General features: G+C 38.9%; 1 protein-coding gene across 3 annotated transcripts in view; it reads left to right on the top strand.

The window, feature by feature from the left end:
* Positions 1-13,703, top strand: part of PDE4B (phosphodiesterase 4B) — a 594,424-nt gene extending 580,721 nt beyond the window's left edge. For 2 of the 3 annotated variants that reach the window (XM_030941787.1, XM_030941788.1), the window contains 8 exons: positions 811-989; positions 2,351-2,449; positions 2,589-2,753; positions 4,833-4,932; positions 6,861-7,015; positions 7,108-7,230; positions 7,944-8,126; positions 11,421-13,702. In XM_030941787.1, coding sequence (XP_030797647.1) covers positions 811-989; positions 2,351-2,449; positions 2,589-2,753; positions 4,833-4,932; positions 6,861-7,015; positions 7,108-7,230; positions 7,944-8,126; positions 11,421-11,786 — 1,370 coding nt within the window. In that variant the 3' untranslated portion in view covers positions 11,787-13,702. Of the gene's footprint in view, positions 1-810; positions 990-2,350; positions 2,450-2,588; positions 2,754-4,832; positions 4,933-6,860; positions 7,016-7,107; positions 7,231-7,943; positions 8,127-11,420 lie in introns of all 3 variants that reach the window. The other variant, XM_030941786.1, reaches the window with a different exon arrangement.
* The last annotated feature ends 4,835 nt before the right edge of the window (positions 13,704-18,538 follow it).

Genomic DNA, 18,538 nt, shown 5'->3' with positions numbered 1-18,538 from the left:
TTATAAGCAGGCAGGCACATTTTCTTTTTCACTAATCCAAGCTCTGCTGTTACCTTGTTGTAACACAACTTTTAAAAATATTATGAAATATCATAAATATGTAATAACCTTAAATGTGTTAATAAGTGTAATGCTTATTACAAATGAGGCTTTATTATTATTTATTAGTAGAATTAATAGACACAAGGCATGAAATAAAACTGAAATTATAGTCTTCCTCTAAACCTCAAAGGGTAATAAACCAAGCCCTTAAAGTAATTGTTTGAGGATTATGACCCATTTCTACTTCTAACATATATACTGCTTATTTAAAATGAGCCCTTGCTAAAGCCATATGGATTTTTAAATTTTTTAAGTAAAGATAAGATGAGCAGATCATGAAACCTGTTTTTATTAATCTGATGAACATTTTATTATACAAAAATATGTTAATCACTTTATTAAAAAATCTACATATAAATATTGGTGCTCCACCTTGCAAATATATAAGGGTAATTCCCCTAAATTACACTGAAAACAGAAGATTTGGTCTTGGGTCCTATTTTTGCTGCTTTCTGGGCAAGTTACTTAGTTCCTCTGGGCTTTAATTTGCCTAGCAATAACATGGAACAACAAATCTTCTTATCATTCTCAACAAATTTTATATGTTCCCCACTTACTTCATAGAACTACCCTAGAGATACAGTGAAATAGTGCTACAAGATTTTATAAGATTCTAAAGCTGTTACAGATGGTTAGAGTTGTTTTAAATATTGCAGTGGATTCTCATAGACACGTGTGCTGAAAAACATATTCCTTTGCCTGTTGCAGACAAGCAGAATGATGTGGAGATCCCATCTCCCACCCAGAAAGACAGGGAGAAAAAGAAAAAGCAGCAGCTCATGACACAGATAAGTGGAGTGAAGAAATTAATGCATAGTTCAAGCTTAAACAATACAAGCATCTCACGCTTTGGAGTCAACACTGAAAATGAAGATCACCTGGCCAAGGTGTGTATAAGCTCAGGTTTTGTGCATGTAGCTCTCTGCTTTACAGCAGACGGATGACCGTATACCTTTTAGAAAACAGTAGGGATTGCTTTTGCATTATTGTGTTAGGAAGCTCATATGAAATGAGTTTACTGTGAGCAGTAAGGCCTTCTGAAAGCTGTCATTAGAGGAAGGTTGATTAAACATGAGACCAAGTCTTGGTGGAGAGCGTGGATCTCTTATGCTGGTAGTTATTAAGAATGCCATTGTTGGGGCATCTGATGGAAGATCCTTTTTCCATACCAAAGGACCACTTTTTTTGTTTTGTCTCGAGTTAGGTTTGTTATGGACAGTTCATTATGAATGAAGAATCCTTCTGAAGGACATGGGGAAAATCCAAGGAAAGGTCAATAGGCAGGTCTCAATCATCCCAGAGGACATTTCAGGGACTGTATGCCGAGGACCAATGGGAAAATCTGCACTAATCGGTGGTGCTGGAAAAGAAATAAAGAGAAATTGACAGCACTGACTCTGGAGCCCAAACTCCAGTAGTGGAGGGAGGCATAGAAAGAATTCATACATCCTTTAGGAGGCCACATAAGGTGACTACTGAGGTCCTCTCAGCTTTGTGAGAATATGAAATGAGCTACTGTGAGCAGTAAGACCTTCTGAAAGCTGCCATTAGAGGAACGTTGATTAAACATTAGGCCAAATCGTGACGGAAAGCCTGGATCTCTTACTCTGGGTAGTTGTTAAGAATGAAATAAGTTGGTCCTTAAATCAGATAACCTTGGAATAATCTCACAACACAGGACTGAGTGATGTTTCTTCCAGGTCCATCTGTGGCCCAGAAGCCCTAGGATGTAATTTATGACTGGCATTCTTCATGACCTTTTACATTAAATTGGGTTGACTTATGCACATTCTGACAGCTGAGTCTTCCTGATCTGGCTTTCAGTGATGATAACCAAAGGGCAGAGGAGTTTTCCCTGAGACTGTTTTCAAGCTGTTACTAATGGGCCAGTAAGCAACAAGGGGAGAGACAGGGAAATTGAACTAGAGTGATCTCTGTTCACTTGTGGCCACCTTTGAAAGCAACGTTGGTTGAAGACTGATGCATGTCCAATATAGGTCAGCAACTAAATTTATAAATAGATACTCTCCTTTTTCTGAATAAAAAAATGTTCAGAAATTTGTAGCTATCATGAAGAGGACACACGACCTCCTAGGCAATTTAACTTTCAGATTTTCATGCAACCGAAGCACTCTAAGGAGACACTCTAAAGACTTAAGCAGCCAGTGTCCAAAAAGTAAATTAAAAGAATGAGGCATGTGAGCACAACTTTCCTTATTCCTAAATTCCTTTAAATTTTTAATTGCAGGAGCTGGAAGACCTGAACAAATGGGGCCTTAACATCTTTAATGTGGCTGGATATTCCCACAATAGGCCCCTAACATGCATCATGTATGCTATATTCCAGGTGAGTGAACAGGAGTGAATGCTGGCTTTCCAATTGGATGGCTCTTTATGATTTCTTTTTTCCATCCTACTTTTCTGATTTAACTTTCCTCCACTTTGGACATCTGCTTATTTATGTTCTAATCCATTTTACAACATAGGAAAGAGACCTCCTGAAGACATTCAGAATCTCATCTGACACATTTATCACCTACATGATGACTTTAGAAGACCATTACCATTCCGACGTGGCATATCACAACAGCTTGCACGCTGCTGATGTAGCTCAGTCAACCCACGTTCTCCTTTCTACACCAGCATTAGACGTGAGTAGTTATGATCTGTTTTGCATTCCTGCCCATCCTCCTTCAAAAATGCCATACCAGCTAGGTGTAGTAGCATGTGCTTGTAGTCCTAGCTACTCGGGAGGCTGAGTTGGGAGGATTGCTTGAGCCCAGGGGTTTAAGGTTACAGTGAGCTATGACTATGACTGCTCCCCTGGACTCCTGCTTGGGCAATCCTGTCTCTAAAAAAAGTAAAAACAAAAAAAAAATGTTTTAAGTGCCTTACAATATGCAATATACTTACAAAATTAATGTAATTAGACCACAGTGCATACTTGAACTGGTTCTTTATAAAATGTATCACATCCATTAACTGAGCTATTTATAAAAAATGAATGACATTTCTACTTGCTTTGCTTTCTAATATCAGAGTAACTTTCCCTTTACATCTCTTACTATTAAAAGTATTTAACTATAAAGCAATTAACAGGATTTCAGGGCAGGAATCATGTCTTATTCTTCATTGTATTTCTAGTAAGGGATGCAATGTACCTCAAAATGTCTTGTTCAGTGTCTGGTAGATAGTATATTCTCAATATGCAATTACTTTTCTGAACTGCCCAACACCACCCTAGGTATATACAGAGCACTATATTCCCAGGGGGGCTATCGCAGAAATATAAAATACTCTCTATATTTCTTATTAGTAATAAGCATTCAGAGGCTTATTCTCCTAAAAAATTATAAAACTGATGCTGTGTATTGAAGAAATAGTAACTAAAAATCTAGAACAGAAGAATTAATAATGCTCAAACAAGGAGAAACAATATTCATAGTTTGCCATACCAATTCTGAGAAGGTGGCTGTAGCTCCTTCCTTCACAGATTAATGCATTTGTGTATATCAATATAATCAACAATATATGCAGCAGGTCATACTCTTACTTGACAAATGAAAATGATGGTCAAGTACTCCCAAAATGTGCTGGACCACTGCAGGAAGGGACTGGCCATGCCCTATCCAGCCTCACCTTTACAGATTCAGTTTGGAAGGTGAAAAAAGATTGGCCACAACTCTGTTGCTTGAGTTGCATATTTTCTAAGAAAAGAAATCCAAGAAATCTTGAGAAAGTGAGATGGAGCTAAGGGTGTTTGATCCCTCTGAAGGAGAGAAAGAGTACTGTTTTTATACTCTGTGTAAGTATCATAGAGTAAGGCAACACTATTTATCAACTGCCCAATGTTATTAATAGTATACCTACTGAGTGGCCAGAAAATGGCCATGAGTGCAGCAAACTTTTTAGAAAAGGGAGGGTTCAATGAGTGCTTGAGTAATGGGATTGGTCATTATAGGAGAGGTGGAAACTTGCCTCAAGCTGGCATTGGAAGGACCAGAAGATTTAACTAATCTCAGAGGATGAGGGAAGACCCTAGAATGAGCACCAATATATACATTATTGATCCTAGGTTTGAATCATTGTGCATGGGTGGGGGCAGACATGACATGACATGAAGGAATTGAGCAGTGGGGCCTCAGGTATCACTTCTTAGGAAGGTTCTCAAATCTTGCCCATAGTAAATGATTAGTGGATACGTGTTGAATGAATGAGTAATATCTAAAAGCTTGTGACCACACCATAAATTTCGCTTTGGGAAATAATTTATTGCTTATCTTATGAATCGGGAGTTTGGCCATTTCTCTAAGTTATTCAGCTAACAGCATATGAAGGTTGTTATATCTCACAGCAGAGCCAGCCTGACTTGCTTCTTTGCTTCTTTGACTTGTATCTGCTTGTGTTACATAAGCACCATGCTGCTACACCACTGGTCCAAGAAACAAACATTAGATGTTGACACACTCCATGAGATTTGTGCTAATGTCTTCCCAAGCATCAGCCTTTAGGCTTGATGTGAGGCTGAGCTCTGGCCATCATTCCTTTCACGTCAGAGACTTTATGATGATGAACAGAATCTACATTTACTTAAATTAGTATATTGAGATATTACATAAATCAACAATCCCTCTCCCAACAAGGATAAAGTAGGATACTTTACAAATTAAACTGAATAAGCAAGATAGGCAAATTGGATGTGGAGTTAAATGTGTTTATTTGCCCAACAGGCTGTCTTCACAGATTTGGAAATCCTGGCTGCCATTTTTGCAGCTGCCATCCATGACGTTGATCATCCTGGAGTCTCCAATCAGTTTCTCATCAACACAAGTGAGTTCACCACTAGAACAGTCATTCCAGATAATTGTATGATTCACTGCTTAAGTTTTTTCCTCCTAATGTTTTCATTCTGGATAATCACAAGGATAATAGTGAGGCAATCCTTCCATTCCTCTCAAACTGGTCAGGCTTTTCGTGGATACTCAGTCCAGTCTGGCAACACAACGTTTGAGCTGCTTGGAGAACTTGGAGAGGGTCATAGGGGAGCCATAAAAAGTACTCAAAGTTTGGCAAATACAGTATGTAAGGAAAGAATAACAGATATGGAATTATTCATAAAGAACAAGAAAAGGTTTGGTGATCCCATGATAATGACTTTTGATATTATACAAAACTCCACACAGAACATAGTGACTTACTACTGTCCCTATCTGCTTGGGAAGCAGCCACAAATGTTAAATCTGCGCATGGGAACCTCCAAGCAAAAATGAGATGCTGTAAAAGGCAACGGAATGAGTTTCCACAGTTCAGAGGGAAGGGTCATTAAAAGTTCCACACATTTTCCTCCAACTGCATAGATTTGATCATGGACTAGGAGTAGCAATGACCTGAGTGACCAGGGGTGGTCTAGCCTTAGGATCCCAAGCCATACGCAAAGCTTTTGTCATGCTTAAAATGTTTAGTTTTCACACCTTTGAAAATCCTTTCATTCTCTCAAATAATGCACTATCTCTAAGTGCTGGAAATCTAAGTAGTTTGAGAATATTGGTTATCCCATTGTGGTCATGAATAACATCAAGTATTGACAGTTTCCTGGAAATGCTTTTTGAGCTACTTGCGGCAAAAGAGTCCAGATCATCAGTCCTTGACCTTTATCCAAAGAATATCTGAATGACCTAGGTTTGGAGTACACTGGATTCTTTTACTTCATTCTTCTATTGAACAAACAAAATGTTGGGGCACCTATGTGTCTGCATGGATTATATCAGTTGGTAGAGTGTGGTGTCATGAATCAATCCATATATAGGCCAGTTAGCTTCACACAGAAAAATGGTCTATCTACTACAGTCACCTATAGCACTGCAACATATAAAGCCTGCTTGTAGATCTGTGCCCTTGATCACAGGATGAACAAGAGTACTCATCAGAGGTTGTAACTCAGAGCACACTATTAAAGCAATGATATATGTGTAACAGAACCTGCAATTAAGTAACACATTACCACCTCTTGTCTGGTATTCTTGATTAAAATGTGGTTTCATAAGTCTGATGACCATATTCCCAAGCAGACTTCTGTCTAACAAAAGATGCCTTTGATTCTTCTATATAAAAGGCAGGCTGGAAGCTGCAGCTTAGGTTTCCAGATATTGCAATTTCTCGTGGAGAGAGCCAAAAGACAGAAAATTTGACATCAGAATTGTTCCAAAAAAGTAGTAATGTATAGTATCATATTAACAGAAAGCTCTAAAAAGTGATGTTATTTGGGTAAAATGAAGTTTTACATCAAACATTATCTTTGACAATCCAAAATTCACAATTGCCAGAGATTAGGGAGCATATAAAATGTGAATATACCTTGAGAATCTCATTACAATGCATGAAGTTTAGTGGTACTTTCACGTTGTTCTTTTCCAAAGTACAAAATTTTTGAAGACACATAAAAATAGGATTTAGGTGCTCAGGAATGCCCTTACCTAATATTAAATTCTTCATCTGAGATATAGAATGAGTAAAAGGATTTTAAAATACAATGAATTTTAATCACAGAGAAAGCTTATATACCAGTAGAAGCATTTTTTGCTTACAAACTGATGACTTCTGTTTGTAGAGGGCCACTGCTTCTCTAAGAGGAAATGACATGTGGCTGGTGGTTCTTGAAATAATTTGGAGAGAACTAGGTCTGATTTCACTCTGAGATAATGCCAACATTCAAATCATATCCCTTTTTAATTAAGTCATCATTTGGTCTGATTTATTAGATTCAGAACTTGCTTTGATGTATAATGATGAATCTGTGTTGGAAAATCATCACCTTGCTGTGGGTTTCAAACTGCTGCAAGAAGAACACTGTGACATCTTCATGAATCTCACCAAGAAGCAGCGTCAGACACTCAGGAAGATGGTTATTGACATGGTAAGACTTTAGCCTCTCTACGTTCCTCACTTACTGCCATTCTCTCTGATAGACTGAATTTATTAAAAGTTTTCATTTTCTTTTTACCCAAGGTGTTAGCAACTGATATGTCAAAACATATGAGCCTGCTGGCAGACCTGAAGACAATGGTAGAAACGAAGAAAGTTACAAGTTCAGGCGTTCTTCTCCTAGACAACTATACTGATCGCATTCAGGTATTTGATGAAAGTCTTTGATTTAACACAAAACCACACCAAACTAAGCTGAACAACAATTAGAAAAAGAAAACAAAGATAAATTCAGTTTTTGGTATATCCTAGGCTACTACTATAGCTTAGGGCTTAAAAACAAGCTAAGGAAAATGGACATTCAAGTTTACCCTCTAATTTATGAGGAAAAAAAAATCCCTATTTGTGGAGTTGCTTATTAGGTCTATAAATAACTTGCAAAATCTATTTGTAATAGGGCATACGTGACTGTTGGTTCCAAAAGCTTGTGTTTGGATTTAAATCCCATTGACTTGAAGTTTGTTAAGTTTGTTTTGGTTATACAAATTGCCATCAGCTGTTCTCTTTCCACAAGTGGAAAATATGAAGTTATCTACTTGGAGTAATTCTTTGCATTCTTTCCAAACCGAGAAAAGGAAATGATAGCAGCATCTGACCTCTAATATTCCTTCCAATTTTTAAATTCAATGACTGTCAGTCTAAGAAGACACACATTTTCCCCTTTGGGACTCTATAAAGGTAAATAACTGACCCAGGCTAGCACCATTGTAATTCCATTTTTTTCGGTGCATATGTCATAATTATAATGCAACTAAAATGTTCTCGGGTTTAGTACCAAGCGTACTAGTATGAGAAGGATGAGATGTTCCGGCAGTATTTACACCTAATTTTATGGGATTTCCAAAAATTGATGATTTCAGGTCCTTCGCAACATGGTGCACTGTGCAGACCTGAGCAACCCCACCAAGTCCTTGGAATTGTATCGGCAATGGACAGACCGCATCATGGAGGAATTTTTCCAGCAGGGAGACAAAGAGCGGGAGAGGGGAATGGAAATTAGCCCGATGTGTGATAAACACACAGCTTCTGTGGAAAAATCCCAGGTATCTAATATGAGATTTTCAAAGTATTTGCGAGCTCTGCTGATTGTAGAGCTGGAGGGTTCTATTTAATTCCATTTTTCCAATAGAATATGTATATATGAGATGAGAAGGAGACAGTTACGCATTTTGTTCCATTATAGTCAGGACTCATGTGACTTCTCCATTACACTCAGTTTCACAGGGTGGGGATAAGTAGTCATCAGAAACCCATCAAAATTTGGACTACATGTCCCTAAATCATTTAGATAGTTGTCTCTGATGTTTGTAAATCCAGCTGAATGATCTGAACACTGGTGTCTGCTCCATCCCATCCCTCTGGATTTCTCCTTGCTCTGTCTTCATTTAAGAGCTCTGCTCCTCACCCTTGCTTCCAGTCCTCTGTTTTTATCTTCATCCTTAATCAGCCTACTGCGACCATCACCAGAGGCAGTCTCTTTTAACGTATAGTCAAAGCCCTGTCTTGTGTTCCCTCCTGGGATGCTTCTATGCTTTTGAGAACATGCTGACATTTTCCAGTTGTGTCCAAAGCTACACATTCTGTGTGTGCTTAGGACAGGGGATGATAGTCTGGAGGAGGTGAATACAGAAATGTCCAGATGCCAATAGCCGCAGAATATGCAGCAACGGAAAGTATCAGTATCCACACAGAGTTTTTTCAAGAAAACGAATGGGCTGAGCCAAGTGGCTGAGATTGAGAATTAGTTCATAGACTGTCCAAGATCTTTATCCCAAAAACATTTGGATTGTTTATTGTCAGTATTTATCCTCTTTCCCTACTACCTGGAAACCCCAAATTTGCATATACTTATAATATTAATGTACAGTTCCTTTGCAATTTTTATTTTGTTGCTTCTTAAAGAAACTCAACTAAATGAGTTTAAAAAAATCTGTGAAAGGGCTGGACACAGTGGCTCACGCCTGTAATCCAGGACTATGGGAGGCTGAGGTGGGCAGATCACCTGAGGTCAGGAGTTCAAGACCAGCCCAGCCAACACGGTGAAACCCTGTCTCTACCAAAAACACACAAAAAATTGGCTGGGCATGGTGGTGTGTTCCAGTAGTCCCAGCTACTCGGGAAACTGAGGCAGGAAAATCGCTTGAACCCAGGAGGCAGAGGTTGTAGTGAGCTGAGATTGTGCCACTGCATTCTAGCCTGGGCAACAGAGCACAACTTCATCTCAAAAAAAAAAAAAAAAAGAAAAAAAAAAATCTGTGAAAGTGATCTGAAATCTAATATGCTGTAAAAATGCAAGTTAACATTGTTAATGAGGGTCAATTCAAATAGCCCAAAGGCTTAAGTGGAACAAGATATGAATCAGTAAGGAGGAATAACACCATTTTATTAATAGCAGTGATGTTTTATGTTTAGATGATGCTCTGTGCAGCATTTCACACATTTTCCATATATTATCTTACTTGGACCCCCAAACAGCCTTGCAAGATAGATAAAGCAGATATTTCTCCAGCATGTCAGGTTCAAAGCTGTCCTCTTGGTCCACTACAGCAGCCCTCTTATCCAAAGCTCTTCACTCTCCATCTTAGGGACAGGTCTTCCTGTTGCCGTAACATCGTTATCCACTCTGGTGTTTCCCACCGATGGGCTCTGCTGAACACTGTCTGATTGGCCCACCAGTAAAGCTCTTTACTGGGTGCTCTCAGGGTTCATACAGCTCTCTCATCCTGTGATCTAGGGAATAAATAGCAGCTACCTTACAAAAAAATTCTCAGCATTTCTTAGCAGAAGCAAAACAAGTGAAGAAAGGAAATGACTGCACTGTGTTCAGCTTAATCAATTTTCTCCATTACCTTGAGCTTGTTATTTTGGGTCCCTGGAAAACACCTTGAAAATAGTCTGTAACATTCATTAAGCACACGTAAAGAAGTAAAAGGGAGGGAAAAGGAGGGGGTGGAAGTGAGAGAAATATCTGAATCATGTATGATTGAGTTTTTATAACCAGTGTAGATCAGAGATGCCCTGACTTTGCTGTGAATCTTGCTTTTTAAGGCTAGGAAAGCACCAGAAAGAAGAAGAATAAGAAAAAGAAAAAAAAAAAAAAAAAAAAAAAAATATATATATATATATATATATACACACACACACACACATCATATATATATTTTTTAGATATGAAAGAGTCACATATGACCAAAGTTCTTGTGTACAGTACAACTTGGATGTATTAAATGACTGGCCAAATACCAACATGTTAATAACGGGAAGTTTCCAGTAGTGTGGAAAGAGAAGTGTATAATGTCCCATGGGTGGGTGCCCTTTGCCCATCTACCCCTAAATCCCAACCTAGCATCTCTCTAGCTCCCCAGACCATGGCAGGGGAATTCCCTTCTCTCATTCAACTAGTGTCTATTCTTTCTCTCTACTTGTCCCCACCCCCAGTGTTTCCTGTTTGTCCAACAATGAGGAGGCCAGCATAAGGCCACACTGCTAGCTCATGCAGGATGCATAGCCCCTGAGTAAACCATAACAGAGCCATAAGCCTGGTATTTAATCACAGGAACACCAGCAAAAGGAACTGCTTAATTGTTTTTTATTTTCCCTTCTTTCTCCTGATGGAAATGACTGTGTGCTCTATAGATCCAAAACAATTGCATGAATGTCCATCGAGGGGATATGTGTTTCTTTCAGGGCTTAAAATATTTTCACGTGTTTCATCAAACTCCTCTACCAGCCAAAAGCATTCCACAGAACTTGAGAAATTCCAGAGTAGTCAGGAGCCAGCTCCTCATCACTTTGGAATAGCAACATATTTTAAAGTTAGCAAGGAAAAAATATTGAGTCAAAACACATTAGACCTGGGCCTGCCTTCTTCAGAAAATGACTCACAGAATCCAAGTAGTGACAGAGTCATGCTTTGTCTTTGGGTCCCTGGAAAACACGAGGATTCCATCCAGACTTCTTATCTGGCGCACGTAAAAAGAAATGCAATCTGTTGTAGTGAGATGAACACAGGTTTTGGAATCAGACGAAGCTGGGGCTGAGTCCCAGCTCCACCACTCACTAGTTATGTGACCTCTGACAAGATATTTAATCTCAGTAAGTCGTAGTTTCTGCCTTTCTAAATAATACACAGCAATACTTACTTTTCAGGATTAAGAGAGAATACATCGATTGCATTCAGTGTAAGACCCACCGTATAGTGAGGGCCCAAATCATGGAATCCATTATGATTGATCTTTCTGGTTATTCATGTTCTTTCTTTGCATGGAAACCAGGACACCGTGTTTACTTTTCAAGCACCATCACAATAACAGATGTGTAATCTTATTTTTCTCCAGGTTGGTTTCATCGACTACATTGTCCATCCATTGTGGGAGACCTGGGCAGATCTGGTACAGCCTGATGCTCAGGACATTCTTGATACCTTAGAAGATAACAGGAACTGGTATCAGAGCATGATACCTCAAAGTCCCTCACCACCACTGGATGAGCAGAACAGGGACTGCCAGGGTCTGATGGAGAAGTTTCAGTTTGAACTGACTCTTGATGAGGAAGATTCTGAAGGACCCGAGAAGGAGGGAGAGGGACACAGCTATTTCAGCAGCACAAAGACGCTTTGCGTGATTGATCCAGAAAACAGAGATTCCCTGGGAGAGACTGACATAGACATTGCAACAGAAGACAAGTCCCCAGTTGATACATAATCCCCCTCTCCCTGTGGAGATGAACATTCTCCCCTTGATGAGCATGCCAGCTATGTGGTAGGGCCAGCCCACCATGGGGGCCAAGACCTGCACAGGACAAGGGCCACCTGGCCTTTCAGTTACTTGAGTTTGGAGTCAGAATGCAAGATCAGGAAGCAAAGAACAGCTCAGGAAATCCCACGGTTGACTTGCCTTGCCGGCAAGCTTGGTGGAGAGGGCTGAAGCTGTTGCTGGTGGCCGGTTCTGATCAAGACACATGGCTTGAAAATGGAAGACACAAAACTGAGAGATCATTCTGCACTAAGTTTCGGGAACTTATCCCCGATAGTGACTGAACTCACTGACTAATAACTTCATTTATGAATCTGCTCACTTGTCCCTTTGTCTGCCAACCTGTGTGCCTTTTTTGTAAAACATTTTCATGTCTTTAAAATGCCTGTTGAATACCTAGAGTTTAGTATCAACTTCTACACAGACAAGCTTTCAAAGTTGACAAACTTTTTTGACTCTTTCTGGAAAAGGGAAAGAAAATAGTCTTCCTTCTTTCTTGGGCAATATCCTTCACTTTACTACAGTTACTTTTGCAAACAGACAAAAAGAATACACTTCTAACCACATTTTACTTCCTTCCCCTGTTGTCCAATCCAACTCCACAGCCACTCTTATAACTTCTCTCTGTTTGCTTGCCTTCAACAATACTTTTTCTCCTCTGGAGTTTAACTTTTTGCTGTAAACAGAATAAAATTTAACAAATTAGGGGGTAGAAAGGAGCAGTGGTGTCGTTCACCATAAAAGTGTGCATAGTGCTAAGCAGTGTGCCCTGCTGTGTCTTGGACCCTGCCCCCGACAGGAGTTGTACAGTCCCTGGCCCTGTTCCCTACCTCCTCTCTTCACCCAGTTACGCTGTTTTCAATGTAATGCTGCCATCCTTCTCTTGCACTGCCTTCTGCGCTAACACCTCCATTCCTGTTTATAACCGTGTATTTATTACTTAATGTATATAATGTAATGTTTTGTAAGTTATTAATTTATATATCTAACATTGCCTGCCAATGGTGGTGTTAAATTTGTGTAGAAAACTCTGCCTAAGAGTTACGACTTTTTCTTGTAATGTTTTGTATTGTGTATTATATAACCCAAACATCACTTAGGAGAGACATACGGCCCCCTTGGCAGAGAGGACAGGGGTGGGCTTTTGTTCACAGGGTCTGCCCTTTCCCTACCTGAGTTGCTACTTCTGCACAACCCCTTTATGAACCAGTGTTGGAAACAAGATTCTCACATTAGATGCTAAATGGTTTATACTGAGCTTTTACTTTTGTATAGCTTAATAGGGGCGGGGGCAATGGGATGTAGTTTTTACCCAGGCTCTATCCAAATCTGTGTGGGCATGAGTTGGGTTATAACTGGGTCCTACTATCATTGTGGCCTTGGTTCAAAAAGCAACACTACATTTTGCTCACAGATGATTCTTCTGAATGCTCCCAAACTACTGACTTTGAAGAGCTAGCCTCCTGCCTGCCATTAAGCAGGAATGTCATGCTCCAATTCATTACAAAAGAAAACAATAAAACAATGTGAATTTTTATAATAAAATGTGAACTGATGTAGCAAATTATGCAAATGTGAAGCCTCTTCTGATAACACTTGTTAGGCCTCTTACTGATGTCAGTTTCCGTTTGTAAAATATGTTTCATGCTTTCAGTTCAGCATTGTGACTCAGTAATTACAGAAAATGGCACAAATGTGCATGACCAATGGGTTTGTATGTCTATGAACACTGCATTGTTTCAGGTAAACATTTGATCGTTTTCAAACGTTTCTCACAATGTATGTCATAGTATTATTATTATATATTGTGTTCAAATGCATTCTAAAGAGACTTTTGTATGAGGTGAATAAACAAAAGCATGATTAGATTAGTCTGTAGGCCCACTTATTTCATGATTGGTTCTGACATATGAAAAGCAGATCTTTCTCTTCTCTTCTGCCATTCCCCACAAAGAAAGCCAACCACTTTGTCCAGCCAACATCACAACTGAAGTTTCAGAATCTATGTCCAAAAAGTCCCCCAGTTTGGAACATTTCACTTTCTTAGCAACTGTTCAACCCAGCTCAATGATGCAGGAAGGGGGTTGAGGAAGGAAAACAAACAAAACCACTTTGCTCATCTCAAACCATTTCCTTCTACCTCTTTAAGAGTCTGAAGTGCTTAATCTACTAGACAAAGAAAGGGAATCCCCAACTTGGCTGAGTCCTCTAGAAAACTGAATCATAGATTATAGAACATTAGTATAATGCAGTCAGAGAGTCCCACTGATTCATTTGACACATGAAGAATCTAAGGTCCAAAGAGTCATCTTCAACCACAACCCACAGAGCATGGGTGGACACTCACGGTTTTCTCGGTGATCCATGCAGCCTCTTGTTGGCCATATGGCTATGATTTTCTTTCTGGAAAGAACTGTTTATGTATAAGAAAAATACTTAAATGCTTTGTTGAAATCTTAAAGTCAGCATTTTAAAATATTTTATCCTGAGAAGAGTGTGTGTGTGTGTGTGTGTGTGTGTGTGTGTGTGTGTGTGTGTATTACTGTGTGTTTGTTGCCGAAGCTTGCAAACAAGAATCAGTGTTGGCCCATAATAATTTAGCCACAAGGGAGTGCTCTGTGAACCAGCAAGATGGTCTTCTCTAAACACAGCTGAAATTAAAATGAGCCGACACTGCAGAACCAGCTTGCCTGCTAGTCGCAGAGCTATTTCCAACATTCTCCATCATCTCTGATTTCTGATTGTGCCTCACCATCTCTGAGAGTTTGAAATTGAGCAAAATAAATTGCTTACAAAAGCCACAGGTGTGACTTGTGTAATGCCTAGCGCTATAAATATTTACAGGTCTGTTTTCTACTGGTAAGAGGTTCTTAATTAATCCTTATTGCAAATAAGAATCATGTGGGAAATCAATATTTTTAAAAATACTTGTTTGAGGCCCATCCTCCTCCCAGATTTCTGATTGAATTGACCTTGGGTGAAGCCCTGGGCATCAGATTTTAAAAATTTCCCCCAGGCTGGAGTGCAGTGGCACAATCTCGGCTCACTGCAACCTCTACCTCCCAGGTTCAAGCAATTCTTGTGCCTCAGCCTCCCATGTAGCTGGGACTACAGGCGCGTGCCACCCCATGTGGCTAATTTTTTGTGTCTTAGTAGAGATGGGGTTTCACCACGTTGCCCGGGCCAATCTCAAACTTCTGAACTCAGGCAATCCGCCCACCTCAGGCTCCCAAAGTCCTAGGATTACAGGCACGAGGCACTGCGCCCAGTCTCTCCCCAGGTAATCTTAATGTGCAATTGGAGTAGAGATCCACTGCTCTGAAACAGAAAATCATGCCTGCAGCTGAGGTGTTCTTTCACCCCCACTGTCATCAGATATTCATTGTGCACTCATCATGGCCAGCATATCATGCCCAATGTAGCTATTTTAACAAGTAATTTTTGTTACATCCCAGTTTTATCTTACTGGCTGACTTCTAACTAACTTCTAGGTAAGATGAAATTGCATGATTTCACTAGTTTCCTATCGGATGTCTCAAGAACCAGGCCAGACCTCAGGCATCCAAGCTAACTAGACCCTTCATGAGTGCAGAAATCATGCCTAGTACTTTCTCCTCCATTTCCATGATGCCTAGCATCATACCTGGCACAGCGTTCATGCTCAAACATTTGTTGCATCAATCTGGATGTTGATGATGTAAAATTTCAATTAACAGGATGATCAGAAGAATGTACATTCTAGGCAATTCAACTTTCAGCTTCTCTCACTTGATCGTAATGATCTGTTTTCAGATGTCTCTCCACCCAGCACTGAACCCTCTCCAAGACAGAACAATGTTTTTTGCCTGGTCTCTTTTTTAACCTTTGTATTCTTCATCAACAAACACTATACCAGCCCTAAGTGAAAGGAGAACCGGTGATATTTGTTGAGCTAATGACCCAAGAAGTAAGTAGAACCCTTTTATTGAAATTACTTGTGAAATATGGATCTACTTGATTTTCTTGCTGAAGGAGTAGAGTACACTGGGAAAAGCATAGTTTGACACACCTGTGTTCCAAGCCTTTTCCTGTACCTTCCTACCTGTGGGGATTTGGACAAATTTCTTAAATTTTTGAGCCTAAATGTTCTCATCATTAAACGGAGCTAACAATAGACAGCCAAAGATGAAATCAGGCATAGTGTTACATACAGTAGAAGCTCAATAAATCTTTGTTATCTAAGTGTATGTACTCATGGATGAAGGGATTGATTAATATTTAAAAACTTGTAAAAATCACCTCTAAAAGCAGAAGGCAGCAACACATTTTGATTAGTTTAGGGTTCTTGAAATCAAGTTCCAGTTAATCTAGATTTTTCTACATAAATTTCAAGATTCTGGGAGGATGAGTGCTGTCACTTCAACCCATCATATGGGACTATGCTGACACTGATAGGCTCATTGAGTTGGAAGAAAACATGTAAATCATATTATTCTTCCTCTTCAATGCTATAGAATCCCTCCAAAAATATGCCTAATTGAAAGCATCAGGATATAGATAACTCAGCAAGGCCTTTTGAAATAATGTAAATTACTAGGTTTCTGGGAATCAAAGTGTACTCTTCTAGAGCAGCCTTTCTTGTTTGATTTTTTAAAACACTTCTAGCTAAATATTGTATGTAATTCCTCCTCTAATTTCTTGTTCCAATTGAAAATAGGAGCCAGACTTTTTGACTATGTGACCTTGGGAAAGTTTATATGACCTCTCTGCACTTCAATTTCCTCATCTGTAAATAGAAGTAATAATAGCAGCACCTATTTAATAAGATTATCCTGAGAATTATATTAATTAAAGCTGTAAAACAGTATAAATAGTGTCTGGCTCATAATATGCATGAACAAATGTTAACTATATATAGCTAAAGGTAGCATGCTTTCTACATTGTAGCTCCTTCAACCATTATGCATATGACCTATCTTCATCATTATGGTCAAATTATTCTGGGCTTGCTCAAATAGACAGTGCCCTTTTAGGATGAGTGCCTCGGAAGCAAGCACCATACTTCACTCATGGTGGGGCACAGTGTGATTCTTGCCCTTCTTTGTTCTGTACTCTGTACTATAATCCAAGATTGCATTCATTTGGAGGGATGTCAGGGACTCACCTGGATAATTCATAAGATGCTTACAGGCAAACAAAACGCTTCCTACCTTTTCACATGAACCACTGTTAAACTAAATCTTCTCCACTTCGTTCTTATACAACTAAGTTTCTGAATTTCAGGGCAGAATTTATACTTCTCTGATACATTTCATCTAAAAAACAAGTAGGGTATAAGAAAGAGGGTTTTCAGTTTGAGTGTCAGATTGACCTATTTGTAAATCCCAGCTCCAGCATTACCTGTACAACCTCATAGAAGGTATGCAATTTATTTTACCTTCAGTTTCCTTTTCTGCAGGAGAAATATTATATATATATAATATTATATATAAAATATATTTATATATAAATATATTATATACATTATATATTTATATATAAAATAAATATATAATATATATAAATTTTATATATAGAAAATATATTATATATATATTATATATATTATATATAAAATTATTTGGAGGCCAGGCGCAGTGGCTCATGCCTGCAATCCCAGACTTTGGGAGGCTGAGGTGGGCAGATCACCTGAGATCAGGAGTTCGAAACCAGCCTGACCAACGTGGAGAAACTCCCTTTCTACTAAAAATACAAAATTAGCCAGGCGTGGTCGTGCACGCTTGTAGTCCCAGCTACTCGGGAGGCTGAGGCAGGAGAATCGCTTGAACCCGGGAGGCAGAGGTTGCAGTGAGCCAAGATCGCACCATTGCACTCCAGCCTGGGCAACAGGAGCAAAATTCTGTCTCAAAAAAAAAAAAAAAAAAAAAAAAAAAAAAAAAAAAAATTTGGAAAGGCAAAGGTAAGCATCTAGCACATTCAGGGCATACAATAAATAAGGGTTATTAGTCATATTAATACCCTACTATGATGATTAAATGAGATAATATGTATATGAGAAAAATCCTCATACTATTGTTTTAATTCATTATTTTTGGCCTAAAAATTATTTTGAATTCTCATCCTGACAGCTCACAAACTATGTCCTTCCTACCAGAATTTGTTATCTATAGATAATAATGTATTTTATATTTTTATTTACACTTTAGTAAAATGTTAACCAGAACAAGACAAGGAATGGATATGTGTTAAGCTGTCAAAAGTCTGCCTCATCAACATTGATCCATTAGTCAATGTTCCATGGGCAATGGCACTAAGTCAATTATAAATTCACCTATGTATACCATCACCTAGGTCAATCTGGACAAAAACATATCAGGAAAAATGTGATCAAAGACTTTTCTGAAATTCAGATATACCATATCTAAAGCATTTGCCTTCTTAGTATAATATATTAGCCCTAACTATCTAAGAAAAGAGACTATGATAGCATGACTTGTCCTTGGGGAATTAATGCTAGTTACTGCCCTCTCAAATGGCCTACAAACCATGAGATAATAATCCATTCCAGAATTTTGCATACAATTGATGTCATGCTTGACATTTCGTAGTGCTGGACTCTTTCTTTCTAGAGACTGGGAAAATATTTGCCTATCACACACTCCCAGATTTCTGGTCTGTTTTGTGTTCTCTCTGATTTCTGATAGATCACCAATTATGAGCCA

This window comes from Rhinopithecus roxellana, chromosome 12, assembly GCF_007565055.1.
Source record: "Rhinopithecus roxellana isolate Shanxi Qingling chromosome 12, ASM756505v1, whole genome shotgun sequence".
Classification (NCBI taxonomy): domain Eukaryota; kingdom Metazoa; phylum Chordata; class Mammalia; order Primates; family Cercopithecidae; genus Rhinopithecus; species Rhinopithecus roxellana.
The sequence above is the reverse complement of the archived record's forward strand: the minus strand, read 5'-3'. Positions and strand labels throughout refer to the sequence as shown.